The sequence below is a fragment of the Filicampus tigris genome, chromosome 8 (assembly GCF_054856515.1).
Source record: "Filicampus tigris isolate MCC_2025a chromosome 8, RoL_Ftig_1.0, whole genome shotgun sequence".
NCBI lineage: Eukaryota > Metazoa > Chordata > Actinopteri > Syngnathiformes > Syngnathidae > Filicampus > Filicampus tigris.
In genome coordinates this window covers 9,352,848-9,369,665 of record NC_141224.1, presented here as the reverse complement: position 1 = coordinate 9,369,665, position 16,818 = coordinate 9,352,848, and the positions used below count along the sequence as shown (strand labels likewise).

General features: G+C 41.9%; 1 protein-coding gene across 3 annotated transcripts; it reads left to right on the top strand.

The window, feature by feature from the left end:
- Nucleotides 1–1,041: 1,041 nt before the first annotated feature.
- On the top strand, nt 1,042–16,138 carry LOC147143373 (bromodomain-containing protein 2-like). 3 transcript variants are annotated; one of them, XM_086038125.1, is made up of 13 exons: nt 1,042–1,235; nt 3,205–3,493; nt 5,129–5,266; nt 5,352–5,468; nt 6,538–6,682; nt 6,776–6,939; nt 8,607–9,104; nt 10,364–10,492; nt 10,943–11,188; nt 11,272–11,525; nt 12,422–12,738; nt 13,867–13,995; nt 14,895–16,138. In XM_086038125.1, the coding sequence occupies exons 1-13, from the start codon at nt 1,204–1,206 to the stop codon at nt 15,029–15,031; spliced, it is 2,595 nt and encodes an 864-aa protein (XP_085894251.1). In that variant the 5' UTR covers nt 1,042–1,203; the 3' UTR covers nt 15,032–16,138. The 3 variants fall into 3 exon arrangements, with proteins under 3 accessions (XP_085894251.1, XP_085894252.1, XP_085894253.1); XM_086038126.1 differs by lacking the exon at nt 5,352–5,468; XM_086038127.1 differs by lacking the exon at nt 10,364–10,492.
- The last annotated feature ends 680 nt before the right edge of the window (nt 16,139–16,818 follow it).

Here is a 16,818-nt window from a genome sequence, read left to right as displayed (position 1 = left end):
TTTTTGGGGGGGGGGGCACTATGCCACCCTGGACGCCAACCAAAATATTTACATACAGATCTAGTGTTTTATTAAAAAAATTAAATGACTCTGAAATCTGCTAATTGGACTGGTACCCCTGGTTCCAAAAATAAGTAAAATAATGTACTGATTCTGGGATAACAAACTTTTAATTTCTAATCTTTGTTTAAATCTGGGGTTATAGTTGAATTTGCAGATTTCAGAACCATTTTATTTTTAAATGCAACATCAGATCTGTAGAAAATAATTTGGAGTCCCTGAGTGGCGTGGTATCCCCCGAACTAGAGCGATTGTGCGAGAACAAAAGTAGATTTTACATTTTTAAAATCCTGCTCATGCTTTTGTTTGTTTGTTTTAATCAGGAGTAATAGTCAAATTTACAGTTTTCAGTGGCGTTTCTATTTTGATTCTGATTTGTATGAAAGTACAAAGTACATAGACTGGAAAACATTTGGAAATAGAATACACCGGCACTAGCTACTGTATTGGCTGATACTCCTTTTTTTTCCTTTAATATATTTATTTAATAACTGCAAAATATAATAACAAATTGAACACAATTTGCATTTTAACACACACATACAAAAAGAAAACAATGCTAGGGGGTAAACATAAAATACCATACAAGAAGACAATTAGTTATTTAAATAAAAACATTAGATTCAACACGAGCAGAAATAGTTGTAATTGCTTTCTGTTTCAGAGAGTATCTAATTAATTAATTAATTGAAAAGATATAATGTTTGAATTTGTTAATGAAAACAGTGAAGCTAGGAATCTTTCCCATGACCTTACATATCTGAATATGAAATTGTGCCATTATTAAAAGTAAATTAATCAAATTTGGCAGATACTCCTGAGTTAGCTCGGTGGCTAACGCTGACGTCAACCATGATGTAGTTACAGGGCTGTGTGACATAGAAAATACGCCATGTCGAGCCAATCGACGCGCGGTGAGGCCGGCCACCTGACAGGAAGTGGTTTTTCTAGAAGCGCGTTGGCATATATATATAGGCCTAAGCGGAAGTGGTTGGGCGCCATTTCGTGGAGGAGCTGCAACTGGTCGTTACGCACCCACCCGCTGTGACGACAGCGGGCAAGCATCTTTTTTTTTTTTTTTCTTCCCCTTCCCCTCTCTTTCTTCCTTCTCCCCAATTGGATAGCTGCAAAACACCCAAACCGATGGAAGCGGCTCTCAGTTCGCCCCACGAAAGGTAATATATGCATTTTTTGTTTATTAGTTAATATTTCCATCTCTAATATTAGCCTTGGTGTGACAGTAATGTGCTTAGTTACCGTTGCTAGCTATCCTCGTTTAGCTTCTTTCAGCGAGCTAGCTGTCACTGTTACTTAGCGACGGCTGTCTTAATTAACTTGGTGGCATTGTACGAAGACATCTCCGTCATTAGGGCGTTATATTGCCTCTTTTTCGGAGAGATTTGGTGCGAGGATTGTTGACAACCTAGTGACAGACCCCTGGCTAACCCTGCCGTCCTCGACCGGCCGGCCGCCCTCCATTCATTCGTCGCCCCGCCGAGGCAAACCAGGAACAGCCCATGTATTAATTTCCCTTATTCCCTCGGATTGAGTGTTTGCAACTTTAAATGCTATATATCAGTTTGCTTTGCCGTTGTCGTTCGCTGGTGATGCTAGATATTGTATGGGGGACTTACAGGCGGGCTGTCGTTAAATTCCCTGAGTTTATTTAAACAATGTGACATTTTGTGTGTGAAATAATAAGTAGTAAATATAATTTCAGAAGGTTTATTTTGTGATAATGGTACACCACAATCCGTCCTTGTCATTGTGGGACAATGTTTACAAACTCAAATGGAAAGCGGAACGGACATCCCACGTGAACACGTGCAGGCACTATTCAAAACTGAGCAATGTTACAAAAATTGTCATTTCTAAATTCCAATTTTGTGGTGAAGTGTACCTAATGATGATACTAGCAAATACAAGGTTAAACAGGTTTGATTGTGCTGTCGACATTTTTAGCAAGTTCGGGGTGGTTTAAAGCTGTAGCAATGAAATGTTGCAAATTATGGATTTCATTCCAAACTCTGTTGCCAACTTGCTATTACAACAACTGTAACTCTTACAAACGAAAAAGACTTTCGGGTTAAACTGTAAAAAAAACCAATACAATACTGTAAACTCATACACATTGTTTTATTTCAGTAGCAAATTGACACTTGACTCCTATTTCATGATGGCATTGGTCACTTCTGATGGAATGACCAAACCAGTAATTGAATCATACTTTCTTTGTTTTGGCATTTTTCCACTGTCAATTTGAAATCATGTCCTGTACTTTAATAAAAGGATGGGAATTTTAAAAAAATGGTTTTAATCCAATTCATCGATTTAATTGACAAAATAATAGACAGTTTAATCAATTGTTAAAATAATCGTTAGTTGCAGACCTAAAGTAAATAAACATAGACAATAAAACGGTCATTTCAAATTCACATTTTAGACATGTCAAGCTTTTTTTTATTATCATACAAATGTAAAAAGAGCTTAAACCTGAACGAACAAACAAAAACAAAAAAATGGTCTATGCTTTGATGACTAGTGACAATGGCTGTGGCAGACAATTTTGGGATATTTGTTGAGTTTTTGTTGCTTTTAGAAGTGAGTCATTTTACTTCTCATAGCTTCCTGGTTGATGATAAACCCGATTTTAATAATAGCTATTTGACACAAAAAGAACATAAGGAATTAAAAATGTAGGTTTAATGGTATTTCAATTGACTAAAAATGGCCATCTTACAGCCAAAAGATACAATTTAATATAGACGGTATTATTATTGATATATTTAAAGAGGGGTCGTTTGGAGTGACAAATCCAGACAAAAATCACCCATTGGGTGGTTTCATTACATTTGCTTTAACACAACTAAAACGAGCCATACTATTTCCCAGCTGACAATTAGTCTATTAGTATTTGTAATACTTAACATTACAATATAATTTGGCTTCAAGAGCCTGTCTGAACTGTTTTACATAGAAATATTAACCATCACAAAAACATAGAAATATTTTGGGTAATTACCAGTGCTATTCATTTCAGTGTCTTTTTTTTTTTTTTTTGGTCATCTGTTCAAATGCGTGCTTGTTTCTCCAGCTGACTTTATCCCAAGCGTGTGCATGTCTTTCTGCTGCTCTCCACTACAGCTCTGCGGTGGGGCTGTCCTGCGGCACAATGGACCCACACACAAGCACGGGCAAGCGTATCCGCAAGCCCTCTCTGCTCTATGAGGACTTTGAGAGCCCCTCGCTGCCGCACACCATGCCGCCGGGTCCGCCCGCTCCGCCGCAGCCTGCCGTCAGGGACCCTTCTCGACAGGGCCGCGCCACTAACCAGCTGCAGTACCTCCAGAAGACCCTGCTCAAGTGCCTTTGGAAACATCACTTCGCATGGCCCTTCCATGAGCCGGTGGACGCGCACAGGCTCAATTTGCCCGTGAGAATTCCAATTGTACACTCTCCTCCAAAAGTATTGGAACAATGAGGCCAAATCCTTTGTTTTTGCCCGAGTATGAAAAGATTAATATGAGACCAGAGATTGCAGGTGTTTACGTCTGGATTGGCTATGCACTCTTAAAACAGCTGGTTCAAAAATAATCTAATTTGGGTTAAAAAATGGACAGACCCGCACCTTGGGTCAGTTCGACCCAACTTTCTGGGTGAACTTCTTCAAGTTGCTTGACTGTCCTATAGGGCTGCACGATATTGGAAAAACCTGCGATATGCAATATAAATGTTAAATATAGTGATATTGTTATTGTTGCAATATTCAACATGTACCTAAAGAAATTAATTTTGTATTCTTTAATGAAAGAATTGTTTTTTTTTTCATGCAGCAAAATCAGCAAACTCAGTGTTTTCTTAGCTAATTAATTGTAATTACCCTAGATAATGTTCAACTACTGGATGACGATGCACATTTAAGTTTGTGTCTTACTGGTCAAATTCAAATAAAAGCATACAATTCCATAAGAAACTTATTGCATGTCTTTGTGATATGCATATTGTGTGGGCCAATATCGCAATATTGATATTTTTTTCGATATATTGTGCAGCCCTACTGTCCAATGTTATATCAGGATTGGAACACAGGAGAAGCTTGGTCATTTTGCCTGTTTCCTCAAAAGTATGGGACATGTTTTAAACACTGCTTACAGAGATTAAATTGTATGGCAACAGTTTTGAGCTGATGTTGACATTTGCATATTAGCAGCTGGCTGTCTTGTACAAGCTAAAAAAATTGTCACAGCGGCCAGCTGCCACTGAGCTTCCTGTTCCAAACAGTCGGGGTTGGTCGGTGTGGTATAGTATATTCAAGATTCACCTATTATTTTTTTTTTATTCACTTTATTGACAGTTTAATCGCAGAGAGCTATCAAAACAGTATCCATTCAACATGACGTCACGCAATCTTTTCTTCTTTCTGTGTGTTCGTTTCTTATCAACGTGCTAACCTGAGGGAGCCGATTAGTAAACCGTGGATACATATTACTAAACTGTGGGAACAGATTAGTTAATTGAGGGAACAGATTAGCAAATATTTTTTTCCTCATATCCTGGCACCAGATGGGGCTTCGTGCCAATCCAGCCTTACAGTCTACTTGCCTCTTAATCACGCCCTAATAATTTTAGAATCTGTATGTGAGTGACTGATTTGGATTTTGCCCAAGAAGACAACATTTTCATTTAAAGGTGCAACCAACATGAAAACCAGAGAGCTCCCTCTGTGAAAAACATTTGAGAGAGCAATCAAAGCGATTGTGCAAAAATTGGCCAGAGTTATTTCTACCTCTTTGAAATGTCCTCATCCTTCTTCACGCTGTTCCAATACTTTTGCTGCCTTAAAGATTTGGTGTTGATAACTGGTAATAAAAGCCAAACTGTTGATCTCTTGTCTCATTGATGATGAAAAATGTCTTCAGTCTAGAACAAAAATCAAGCAATTGGCCTCGCTGTTGTTGTCTTTTAGGACAGGAATATTAATGCCTCTCCCTCGAGACGTCCTAAAAGCTTGTTTATGCATCTTAAGAGAAACGCCATGTAAATGTCACCTCTCTTCACACTGTGGCAGGACTACCACAAGATAATCAAGCAGCCCATGGACATGGGAACCATCAAGAAGCGCCTGGAGAACAACTTCTACCGCTCTGCTAGCGAGTGCATCCAGGACTTCAACACCATGTTCACCAATTGCTACATCTACAACAAGGTGTGCCTCAGCAGTTTAATGTCATGCTAATGGATGAAGGGTCAAACATGCCTTACATAGCTGTTTTTAATATGTACATTTGCAGAGCCGGGCATTCCGTCTCGGGGGCAGAACGGTCCGTCCCAGACGGTCGCCCATTTTTGGGACGAAGGACAGGGGGCGACTAGTTTTCAAAAAAGAGACGGACCAAGCAAGGGCGGAGGTGGATTTTAGTCCGGCCCACTAATCGTCCCTCATGCATGTGACGTGGTCGCGATGCACTCGAAGTTCATCTCAGCCTACTCAGCGAAATGGGCAAACGACAAAAATTGCCTCCAAACATTTTAAACGCGCCACTAGTTACCCGACTGCACAGGAGATTTTTCAACAGGAGATGCAGCACGAGTTCTACTAGTACGACAAGCGCAAGCAGCTGAGCCAGCACTGAAGGGCTGACCAATGGACCGGGCGTCTCCGCCAATCCGATCAGAGAGTGACCTCTCTCACGTCCGCTACAATTGACATATAAACAATGACCGCTGTTAAATAAAGCAGTTACATTACAACTCTCGACTCGCTCACTTCGTCTACTCAGACACATACGTGGGCTGGCAAGCGGTTGGTCAAACCGTTAACCCAGAAGTGGGTGCCCACAAGGTAAGCGAATTTGAATATTAAATTAGCCAGCTAATGAGCTTTAAACAAACCTCTGCCGTTAGTATCTCTTCTGTGGTGTCATGAATTGACGTTTTTCTTTTTAAAAAAATTTTTGGGGTGGGCGGGGGGCTAACGTAAGGACGCAATCACTTTAAAAGGACGAGGACAGACTGGGTCGGAGGACGATAATTTTTATGAATAAGGACTGAGGGATAAGGACGGAAGGGTACCCAGGTGACGGACAGATGATGGAGGACGGAGCGGCATAAAAGGTTCCAAGTGCCCAGCCCAGATAACTGCAACACATTAAAAAAAAAAGCTTAGCTAGTGTTTTACAAATATCCACCCATCCATCCATTATCCGTACCGCTTATATGTTGATAATTGCTTATGTACTTGTGGCTTGAGAGGAAAGTTTGAAGGGTCACTGTCTCTGAAATGCTCGGGTACATTGAAAAAGGCAAGCAATCGTAGCCAGCTGCATTTCAAAATATCCAAGGTCTCTTCTTATTCTCGCCTGTTTGCTATGTCACATGATGTGGGCCGAAAAGGATTCTTCTTTTTTTGTGTTTTTTTTGTTGTTTTTTTGTGGGGTTTTTTGTATTATCTTAATGTTCATGCATGCTGCCTTCTAGCCAACTGATGACATCGTGCTGATGGCCCAGTCCCTGGAGAAGATCTTCCTCCAGAAGGTGGCGCAGATGCCCGAGGAGGAGGTGGAGTTCCCTGCTCCCGCCCCCCGCAGGAAGAGCAGCCAGGGACGCGGCCGCAGGACGAGCCGTGAGTGTCGCCCCGGCCCGTGACTCTGAGTGGGCCCACTGCCCCCGCTGTCGCGGTGCTGACCAACGCCGTCCTCCTGTGTGTGTCCGGCAGCCATGCGGGCGCAGCAGGTGCCGGCAGTGTCGCAGTCGGCCTACTCGCCGTCCTCCTCTGACACAGGCGAGTCCGTGCCGGCCAGTTCGCCGCAGACGGTGCTGACTAAGAGCTTACCGCCGGCCACCATCATGGGCCTGCCTCCCACGCAGCCCACCACCAAGGTACGGTTGCAACATTTTGGGGAAAATTTCGAACGTGGAAACTTCCACTGTAGTCAATGGGTTATTTCCAAAATTTAGGGTAGGCTCTTAAAAGGGAACTTAAAATGAAGCATGGGGGGGGGAACGTACAGCATCGTAGCACCTCTGACTGTCAGTCACCAACATAACACGGCTGCTGTTCGATTTGTGATTGCATAAGCAAGTGTGTAGGCGGAACTATTGCCTTCACACACAACTAGTTTGAAATTTCTTTTCTGGCGTGATTGCGCAGTAACAGTTTGTTGTCTCGACTAAAGGGATGTTATATTACAGTAAGTATTTGATATATTGCACAGTGCTTTGCCACAAAAATTAAAAAATAATTTAGGATAAAAACAAGTTCACCAGTATAATAGATAAGATTAATTTGTGAATGCAGAACCACGAATATGAGGTGAATCTCGGCTTGTCATTGAGAAATGCCAACACGTTGGAAGCCAGACAAGTTTAGGCGCCTCACACTCGAACAGAGTATGTATATTTATGGTATTATCAGAGCATGTGTTGCAGTTTGAAGTATAAAGTGTGTGTCATGATCGTGAGAAAAAAATGATGCAGTTCAAGGAGTGAATGATGAACGGCATGTAATCAGCATGCTCCATGCAGTCAGTGTCACTCACGGCGCGTTTCATAGTTTTTACATCCAAATAAATGATTTTGCTATCAAAACCCTTTCTAAGGTTTGTTTTTGTTGTATAGTTCAAGGTGTCAGTCAAGCAAAATTTATTAGTGTCAAATTCACTATTCTGTTTGACGTCTTTTTTTTTTTTTCACCGAAAGCTTATTTGCTCTATTTTTTGGTCAGAAAACTGGTGTTTATGGTGAAACTAACCCATGTTCTACTGCTGATTACTAAATAACAGAAAAAGTTAGTACCAAACTTTTTTTTCTCTGATGAAAGAGGGGCGTCCCCCCACCTTCATTTGATTGGTTCGGTGCTTATATTATCACACAACACAATATTCTGCGGGTCTTGAAAGATCAGTCAAAAGGCTCTAAAATAGCTCGCAATAAGGGGAACTCTGCTTTGAAAATGGACTGCAGTGAATAAGTTTAGTACAGTGGAAAATCTTAAGGTCCCAATTTGGAAACCGGTTTTCCCATTACAAATACAAATAACCTGCACCAGGGTCATACTGCCGCCATTAAAAAAAAAAAAACTTCAACTTTACAGCCAATATTTGAAGTAACATTGCATCTGTCATATAAGTGTAAGTAATCAACATTAGTCAAATGTTAGAGCAATACATTGTGTTCTTTAATGACGTGCGAGATGCAACAATGAGACAGGGAGATTATCACTCATCTTTGGAAGAGAGTTTCTCCAGATTTTATTTTCATCCTGGAAGGAGGTGGGTGCACTTCTGCGGTGGCATCAGGAAAAAGCAAGCGCTGTTAATAAGTTACTCACTGCGATGACGTCTCGTAAGATTGTTCGAAGTCTGAATTTACGCTTCCCAATTGTTTGGACTGTGTCCAATGTACGTTTCAAGTGGCTCATTGCTTCAGAGCCCGGGAGGCATGAACGTTTTAAGACACATAATTCACAGCAACGACAAGAAGAGTCTGTTTCGGTTTCCATGGCGACGTTCAATGGTGTTTTGTTGTTGTTTTTTTGGGGGGGTTAGAAAAAGGGCGTTAAACGCAAGGCGGACACCACCACTCCGTCCACCATGGGCTTGACGGTGGGCATTTCGGCGGAGGGACACTTGGTGGGATTGGGCAAAGGAGGCCACGGCGGACAGGTCCACGACTCCCCCATGAACGCCATCTCCTGCATTGGCGGCATGACCCTGGAGACGCCGCCCGGCATGGGCCTGGTCCGCAGCCCCGGCGGACCCGTGCTGCTGCAGCCCATGATGTCGGTGGTGGGGCGGCGCGTGGGCAGCGGGCGCCCCATCAAGCCACCCAAGAAGGACCTGCCTGACTGTGTGCAGCTGCAGCCCTCGCGCAAGGGCAAGCTGAGTCCACCCATGCGTTACTGCAGCGGGCTGCTCAAGGACATGCTATCCAAGAAGCACGCCGCCTACGCTTGGCCCTTCTACAAACCCGTGGACGCCGCCGAGCTCGGCCTGCACGACTATCACGACATCATCAAGTGTCCTATGGACCTCAGCACCATCAAGGTGACACGCAGCGCTCCTTGCTTGTTGTTTACAATGAGTCTACTACTACAGTTGTCACGCTCCATTTGTTTGCATGCCAACTATAATCCCACAGAGTGGTTATGACTATACTATAGTCATCCTCTTATCACATAAACACAATTTCAGTTATTTTGTCGTGCACAAAAAGTTAGGGCTACTTGGATATAAATTTCAACTTAAATGCATTTAACTCAGTCACTGCCATTGACGTATTTATTTGTCTTTTCACAGTCCAGCCATTCAATCCCAGGAACGTATTTATATTTTTTTCAAATTTATCAAACGTTAGGGTAAAATAGGGTCAGAAAATATCTGGCAGTGAATGGGTAAACTTTTACAGGTGACCTTAATTTGACCTTTTTAAACTTTTGAATGCACATGTGCAACTGCTAAGTGTTTTTGTACTTTATACACAACTTTTTTTTTTTACCTTGAATTCCAAGGAAGTCCACTTGTATGTCTTTCTGTGACTCTACTAGTCTCTCTGTATTGCAATGACACAATGAGGTCCGTGGAAACATCGACCTGAGAGCATCCTGTTTGTAGGTTTGCAAAGTAGCTACTGAGCTTGAGTGTCACAGGTTCAGAGATGCAAGGACACCTACAGAGACTGGAAGCGTCACAGAAAGGCACAGAAGTAAACATCCTTGGAAATGTATTGGTCCATTGATCGATCAAACACCTGTTGGGAATTTTTCCATTCAGGTCCTTATTAAAGAACAGGAAGTTGTGCAATAATTATGAAACATTGAGCAGATGAACATGTACGTTCAACAGTTTATGCTAGGTCAAATTTAGTTCAGTAAAGGTTATACCTATATTGCATTTTAGCTTGATCCTGAAATTTCACTCCAAAGTCCAAGCAAAAAATTGTACAACTATTGTTCAATTATGGTAAAGAGTGATTTCAGTTTGAAAAAGAAAATCTTTTAAAAGAGGGACATTTCTAACTTTGGTCCATATTTTCTGTTAAACCATTCAGGGTGTGCTGTTCTAATAAATTTGTGCAGCACTGAATCTGCAAAATTCCAGTTTATGTAGAAAATGAGACAGGAAAAAAAAGACCAAAAAAATACATACATGACTTTATTGTGGAGCATTATTATTATTATTTTTTTTCTTCCCCTGTTCCATCCATTTCCCTTCCCACTCATCCTGTTCATGGTCATGGGCTGTCGTTATGCCTTTTTTGCCACCCTCCCTAAACCTCGTTGAAAACCATGCCACTCTGCCGGCAGAGGAAGATGGACGGCCGCGAGTACCGTGACGCGCAGCAGTTTGCCGGAGACGTGCGCCTCATGTTCTCCAACTGCTACAAGTACAACCCGCCCGACCACGATGTGGTGGGCATGGCCCGCAAGCTGCAGGTGAGCCCCGGTGCTCCCCTGAGTCACATTGCGCAATATGACAACCATCCTGTGGAAGGCTTACTTTGGATGTATAGACGACATACAGTGGAACCTCCAAAGTTCAGACGCCCCAACAAAATAAAGTAAAATTGTTGTTTGATCCATCGCCGTTTGTGATGTGAAGCGTCATGTCAGTCAGCATCTAATTAACTCCACAAATGTATTCTTGTGGTCTTTTTTGGGGGGGTATGTGTGACATCATCACAGAAAGAACTTCTCATTTTGTAAAGCCGCTTCATGGAATGAAATTCGTTCCATATGTGGAGGTTCCCTTTTGCAGGAAAATTGAAGTATGGTACTGTCTCTTTGCATGCCATCACTTGTTGCTAGGCAGACTTTCAAATTTAATCACAGCTCCCCCACGATTCAATGTATTTATTACTCTGGTCTGTGTGTGTCATTTTGCAGGACGTGTTTGAGTTCAGCTTCGCAAAAATGCCAGACGAACCGCAGCTGGACCATGCCACCATGTCCCTCAGCGGCCACCCGACATCCTCCTCCTCATCATCGTCGTCCTCGTCATCCTCTTCCTCATCCACGTCCGAAAGTGAGCCCAGCAGCGAGAGCGAGGAGAGCGAGAGCAGCCCCAGCTCAGACAGCGAGGAGGAGCGAGCTCACCGGCTGGCCGAGCTGCAGGACCAGGTATGCACGCAGGTAAGGCCCTTCAATTACTTAAATCATAGGTGGCAGTGGTGCTCGTTATGTTTTTGCAGTTAGTAATTTTTCTCTCCCTACAGCTTCGAGCCGTGCACGAGCAGCTGACTGCGCTCTCCCAGGGCCCCATTGTCAAGCCCAAGAAGAAGCGCGAGAAGAAGGACAAGAAGGAGAAGAAGAAGCGCAGGAAGCCCGATAAGCGCAGCCGTGGAGTCAAGAGCCGAGCGGGCTCCGAGGAGTGGACCATGCCCACTAAAATACTCAAGAACAAGGCGTCGAGAGCCGGCACTTCGCAGACCAAGAAGAGCCAGACCAAGAAGAGTAGCAAGAGCAGCAAGTTAGTAACACACGGACACACCAAAACACAATGTTTGATCCGTTTTGGCCAAATACAGTATGCGAAAAGTTCCAAAATCATCGATAAAAGGTTACGACTCGGACCTGGGATTGCAATATGAAATCTAAACTCTCCAGCATTTTTACTGCTACGCTGTCAAAACTGCTCCCCCAAAAATTGACAGGCTTGCAGATGAAATTTCTGGATAGGTGAACTTAATTTGACCTTAAAACTTTTGATGGCACGTCCGACATTTCAGTGCTTTTTTCACCTTCTTTTTAATAAAGTGGAAAAAAAAATCACACTCCACATGCTTGAAACACAGTATTCCTTAACTCTACTCTCACTGTGAATAAATTTCTATGTCATCATTTTGAAGAGTTGCTCGAGCAGTTCTCCCAATAAGAAGCAAAGCGTGGTCTTTTCAAGCTCTTGAGCTGTCACTCCCACTTGAAGTTTACTGTAAAATTGACTCATGCAACAAAAATAGAATTAAACATTGTATATTACAACACTAGAAAGTTCAACAAAAACACAGCATTTTGTCCAGCCAACTTTTACTAGCTTTATGTTCACATAAAATGCCAAACTTCATAGAGAGGCTAACAGAAATTAGCATAGGTGTTACGATCATTCTAAATCTTGAAACAACAGCTACTTCAACAGATACGGAGCGGCAACAGATACAAACAACATACCACAATACTTACAGGGATATATTCTCTGTGTGGTACTACAAAATTGGCCTTTTAACTGTATATTTAAAAAACAAAAGCAATTACATAAAATCTGCAAATATAGTGTATAGCTATTGTATCACCATCCTGCCGACACGCGAGATTTGTTTGGATTTAGCGTTGTGGCCTGATTTAATGTTGGCTTGAACCTCCCTCTAGGAGCGCCAAGAAGTCGTTCTACCCACCGCTGCCGTCTGCCATGCTTCCGCACTACGACTCTGAGGAAGAGGAGGAGATCGTGCCCATGACGTACGACGAGAAGCGGCAGCTGAGCCTGGACATCAACAAGCTGCCGGGTGAGAAACTGGGCCGCGTGGTGCACATCATCCAGTCGCGGGAGCCCTCGCTGCGCGACACCAACCCTGAGGAGATCGAGATCGACTTCGAGACGCTCAAGCCGTCCACGTTGAAGGAACTGGAGCGCTACGTCATGACGTGTCTGCGGAAGAAGCCGCGCAAGCCCTACACCGACCTAGGTACATACAACAACTTCATTTGTACCCTTTTTTTTTTTTTTTGTGGAATTTATAGAACCCGTAAAGGTCACGTCCATGGTGTACATCCAAAGTCAGCTGGGATCGGCTCCGGCTCACCCGCCGCCCTAATCAGGATATGCGAGAATGAATTGATGGAATGATTTCGCCGTGACATTAAATCCTAACTAGCCTACTTTTAGTGTACGTTTCAAAAAACAAAAGCATACTGCTCTGCATACAGAAGGGCTGCAATGATTTTGATGATTGATTCACCTGTTGATTATTTATTCAATTCAATCGATGCATGTCAATTAATCGATGAAATGAATCAAAAAGTTTTAACTTCCGCCACTTTAGACAAAAACATTACTTCAAACTCACAGTGGAGAAAATCCACAAATATAAGTTAATTACGGTCCAGTTACTGATTTGGCCTGTAATGTCAAATAGGCAAAAAGGTTGATTTATTGTTTTCCAAATTAAAAGCAGAATAATTATCAGTTCATTTGATAATTTATTAGCTGTTGATTAAGTGTTGCACCTCTAAAATATAGTCAATGAAAGCTATAAAACAAGAGCACAGAACACTGTTAATTAGATGACGTTGCACAAACAAAACTGAACGGCACAATGTGGTTTAAAAAAGGGATCCTTCTTGAAGAACCCCGTCCCTGCTTTGTCCACAACTACAAGATCGCGGCCATAAATCCTTGGCTAAAAAAAAAAAAAAAAAAGGGTAGTCTGGTTTATTTTCCTTTTTTTGTCTGAGTCATGATGGAAATGACTAACATGAGTTTTCAAGTTGGTGCGCGCGCGACATATTTAATTTTGTGCGTCAAGCTTTACACGCCGTGTGACTGATGCAGTTCATGTTTCCCCGTCTGTTTGTAAAATCCAAAATGTGTCTACCCCATATATCAGTTTTTAAATGAGCTCCTGTGTGACGAATGACAGCAGTTAGATGAAACCAGAGCCAAAATAAGATGGATGAGATGATCATTGACAGACCACAAAGGCTGAAATTAATCGGCGGGATAATCTGTCAAATAATTGCTTTTAAAAATATGATTACTTTTGCCACCTCTTTTCCTGACGGCCGCTGTTCTTGTGCTTTTGTACTCTCGCTAGCATTGAAGAAAGGCGGCGTGTTGAAGTCCAAAGAGGAGCTGACCCTGGAGAAGCGTCTGGAGCTGGAGCGGAGGCTGCAGGACGTCAGCGGGCAGCTGAACTCGGCCAAGAAGCCGGCAAAACCCAAAGGTCAGGATCTCAAATAGCGTGTCAATATAATACTGAACATTAAGTATGATATGGAGATGCTACATACACCTACAGACCACTAGGTATGAGTCAAATATGCTATTTTATATATGAATAGATATTCATGTCAATAAACTATATTTGTGTATAATATTAAATATCGTTGGCGTCGGGCCAAAACCTCATAAGTCATATTTTGGTGAATTTCATATTTTTTCAAAAATCTATAATATTGGTCAGTCCACACACCTGGGTGTTAGTTTTACACATTATTGACCAATCTAAAGTGTTGAAAATGGCTTGCTCTCTTTCATGACACAATGCTAATGGTTGAACAAACGTGCCATTTTTTAGGTTTCCTGAAAAGTGACTATTTTGGAGGTACAAGGTTTTGGCCCGACGCCAGGGTTATGCTATATTGAGAGGGTTTTTTTTTTACTTTTGGAAGGGCATTTGATTCTTATGTTTGTCACTAAACATTGGAGTGTGCAGAACGCAATGTCGTCACTTTCGGGCAGATAGATTATATGAAAAAAATATGAAATCTGACCGTGACGATATGGTACATTAGCGGTGTATAAACCATTCAATATGCAAGTGTATACACAAGAAATGACGTAACTATGGTACATGACAGGTCAGTTTATAAATATGATGTAAATATGATACGTTTGATTCATAGAACATGAATTGTGTTGTAAATATGGTTCATTAAATTAGTTCACTATAGACATTTAAAATGTACATGGTACGTTAGGTGTATAAGCATTCAATATGTTGTTCGATAAGGTACATAGAGTTGGTTAAAACATTGAAAGCATGTAAAATATCTTGTACATGGAACTAGACAGTGAAAACACAGCATCCTAATTGTATGTGTCGTGTACGACTTTTGTCAGCGGAGAAGGCCGGCCCTGCCGAGGCCCACACGCAGCCCTCGCGCCTCAGCGGCAGCAGCTCCAGCTCAGACTCGTCCTCTTCTTCCTCCTCCTCATCGTCCTCGTCCTCGGACACCAGTGAGTCAGACTCCGGCTGAGATCTTTGCGGCTAAAATAGAAAACAATACAGTGTAATTCAAAAGAAGAAGAAGAAGAAGCAGCAACTCAGGGACTTGGGCTGGCCCAGGAAGCGACGCTCCCTGAAAACGGACTACTGAACTGAACCCCCTTTGAATGTAAGACTTGAAGGATGTGTGAGAAAGAGAAACAAAACACTTAATGCCTTTGCTTTCTCCCTCCTGTCTTTTTTTTTTTTTTTTTGGTTCTGTTTGTAAATACATGTACAAAATTGTATGTTTCTTTTATAAAGAAGAATTTTATGATTATTTCCACCACCCAGAGAAGGAATGTATAGTGCAAGTCTTCTTTGGAGCTATTTATTTATTTGAAAACCTTCAATTTTGATGCTTTCGTCATGATCTCTTCATCCCCTAATGGAGTCTTGCTTCGTCCTCAACCCGTCGATGGAACTGTGGAAAGCTGTTTGAGCATGAATTCATATCCTTGATGTCCGTTTTAAGGTCCATTTTCTAGAAACACTTTTTGTCATTACTAGTGAGACAATTCAAAAGCAGTTTGAGCATTTATTGGATATTCTAGTGCGCTGAATTGTCTTAATAGTAAGGACATAGTACTTTTACATGGACCTAAAGGATGCAGAAATAAATGCTCAAAAAGGCTTGCCATATGCAACGATAAAGCTGGAAAAGTAATTAGAAGTTTTGCATAACTGTTCTTGATGTTGCCGTTGAACAATGAAGCAGCCACACAACTTTATTTGTTCATTCAAGACTTCTCTTCACTGTAACAGGGAAACATGCTGAACGTTTGTCATTTGTGCATTCAAAACATGTTAACTGTTTTAAAATGTGAATGAGCACCACGCTGATTTGTGGAAGTAACACTTGTATATTCTTAAAACTGTTTATGCTGTTGCACAAACTACTGCATCTACCCTGCTGTTCCATTCTCTTAGTTCCCTCTTGTCCTTTTTTATGTTGCTTTTACAGTACTTTTCTCATTCCAGTTTAGCATCACTGTTGTTTGCTCACTTAGAGCGTCTCCGGCCTGTTCTGACGCTCACCACTCCCCCCTCCCCCCTCCATTTGACAGCTTCATTTATTAAAATGATCTGTAAGAAGTTACGAACTATTTGCTTCTATTTGTGTCAAATATTGGCATCATCGTTCATACAAGAGGATATGTTGTTGTTTCCTTCGGTAGATGGCATCACTTCATCAAACTCTGGATTGGCTCACTGTGATGCATTGAAGTTGCATTTGGAAAGGTATTTTTTTTGTGTTGAGATACGAACAAAAATCTGAAATCAGATAATTTGGTATCATTCGTCACTATTCACATTTGGTTTCCTTGCAGTTTATGAACATTATCAGTTAGTGGCGCTAATGCACAATTAACCCAGTTTGCCAACTCAGTAAACCCACAGAAGAACAAGCAAGGACGATGCATTAAGTGCAGTCAGCTATCTAATTTAGATTTACAAATCTAGATTGAGATTGAGTTATCTTGAGCAAGATCCCTTACGTCATGGGTTTTCAATCCTGTTCCTCGAGGGCCGGTGTCCTACCTGTTTTCCATTTCTCCCTGCTGCCACACACCTTGAATCAAATGACCATATAATCAGCAAGGTCGGCAGAAGCTGGATAATGACCCTGCTCATTTGAATCAGGTGTGGACTGCAGCAGGGAAAAATGGAAAACAGGCAGGATCACAGCCCACGAGGAACAGGATCGGAGACCCATGCTTACGTGATCCAATAAACAAATGCTTATCTGGTCACGAGGTCTACAACAGCCAATGAGCA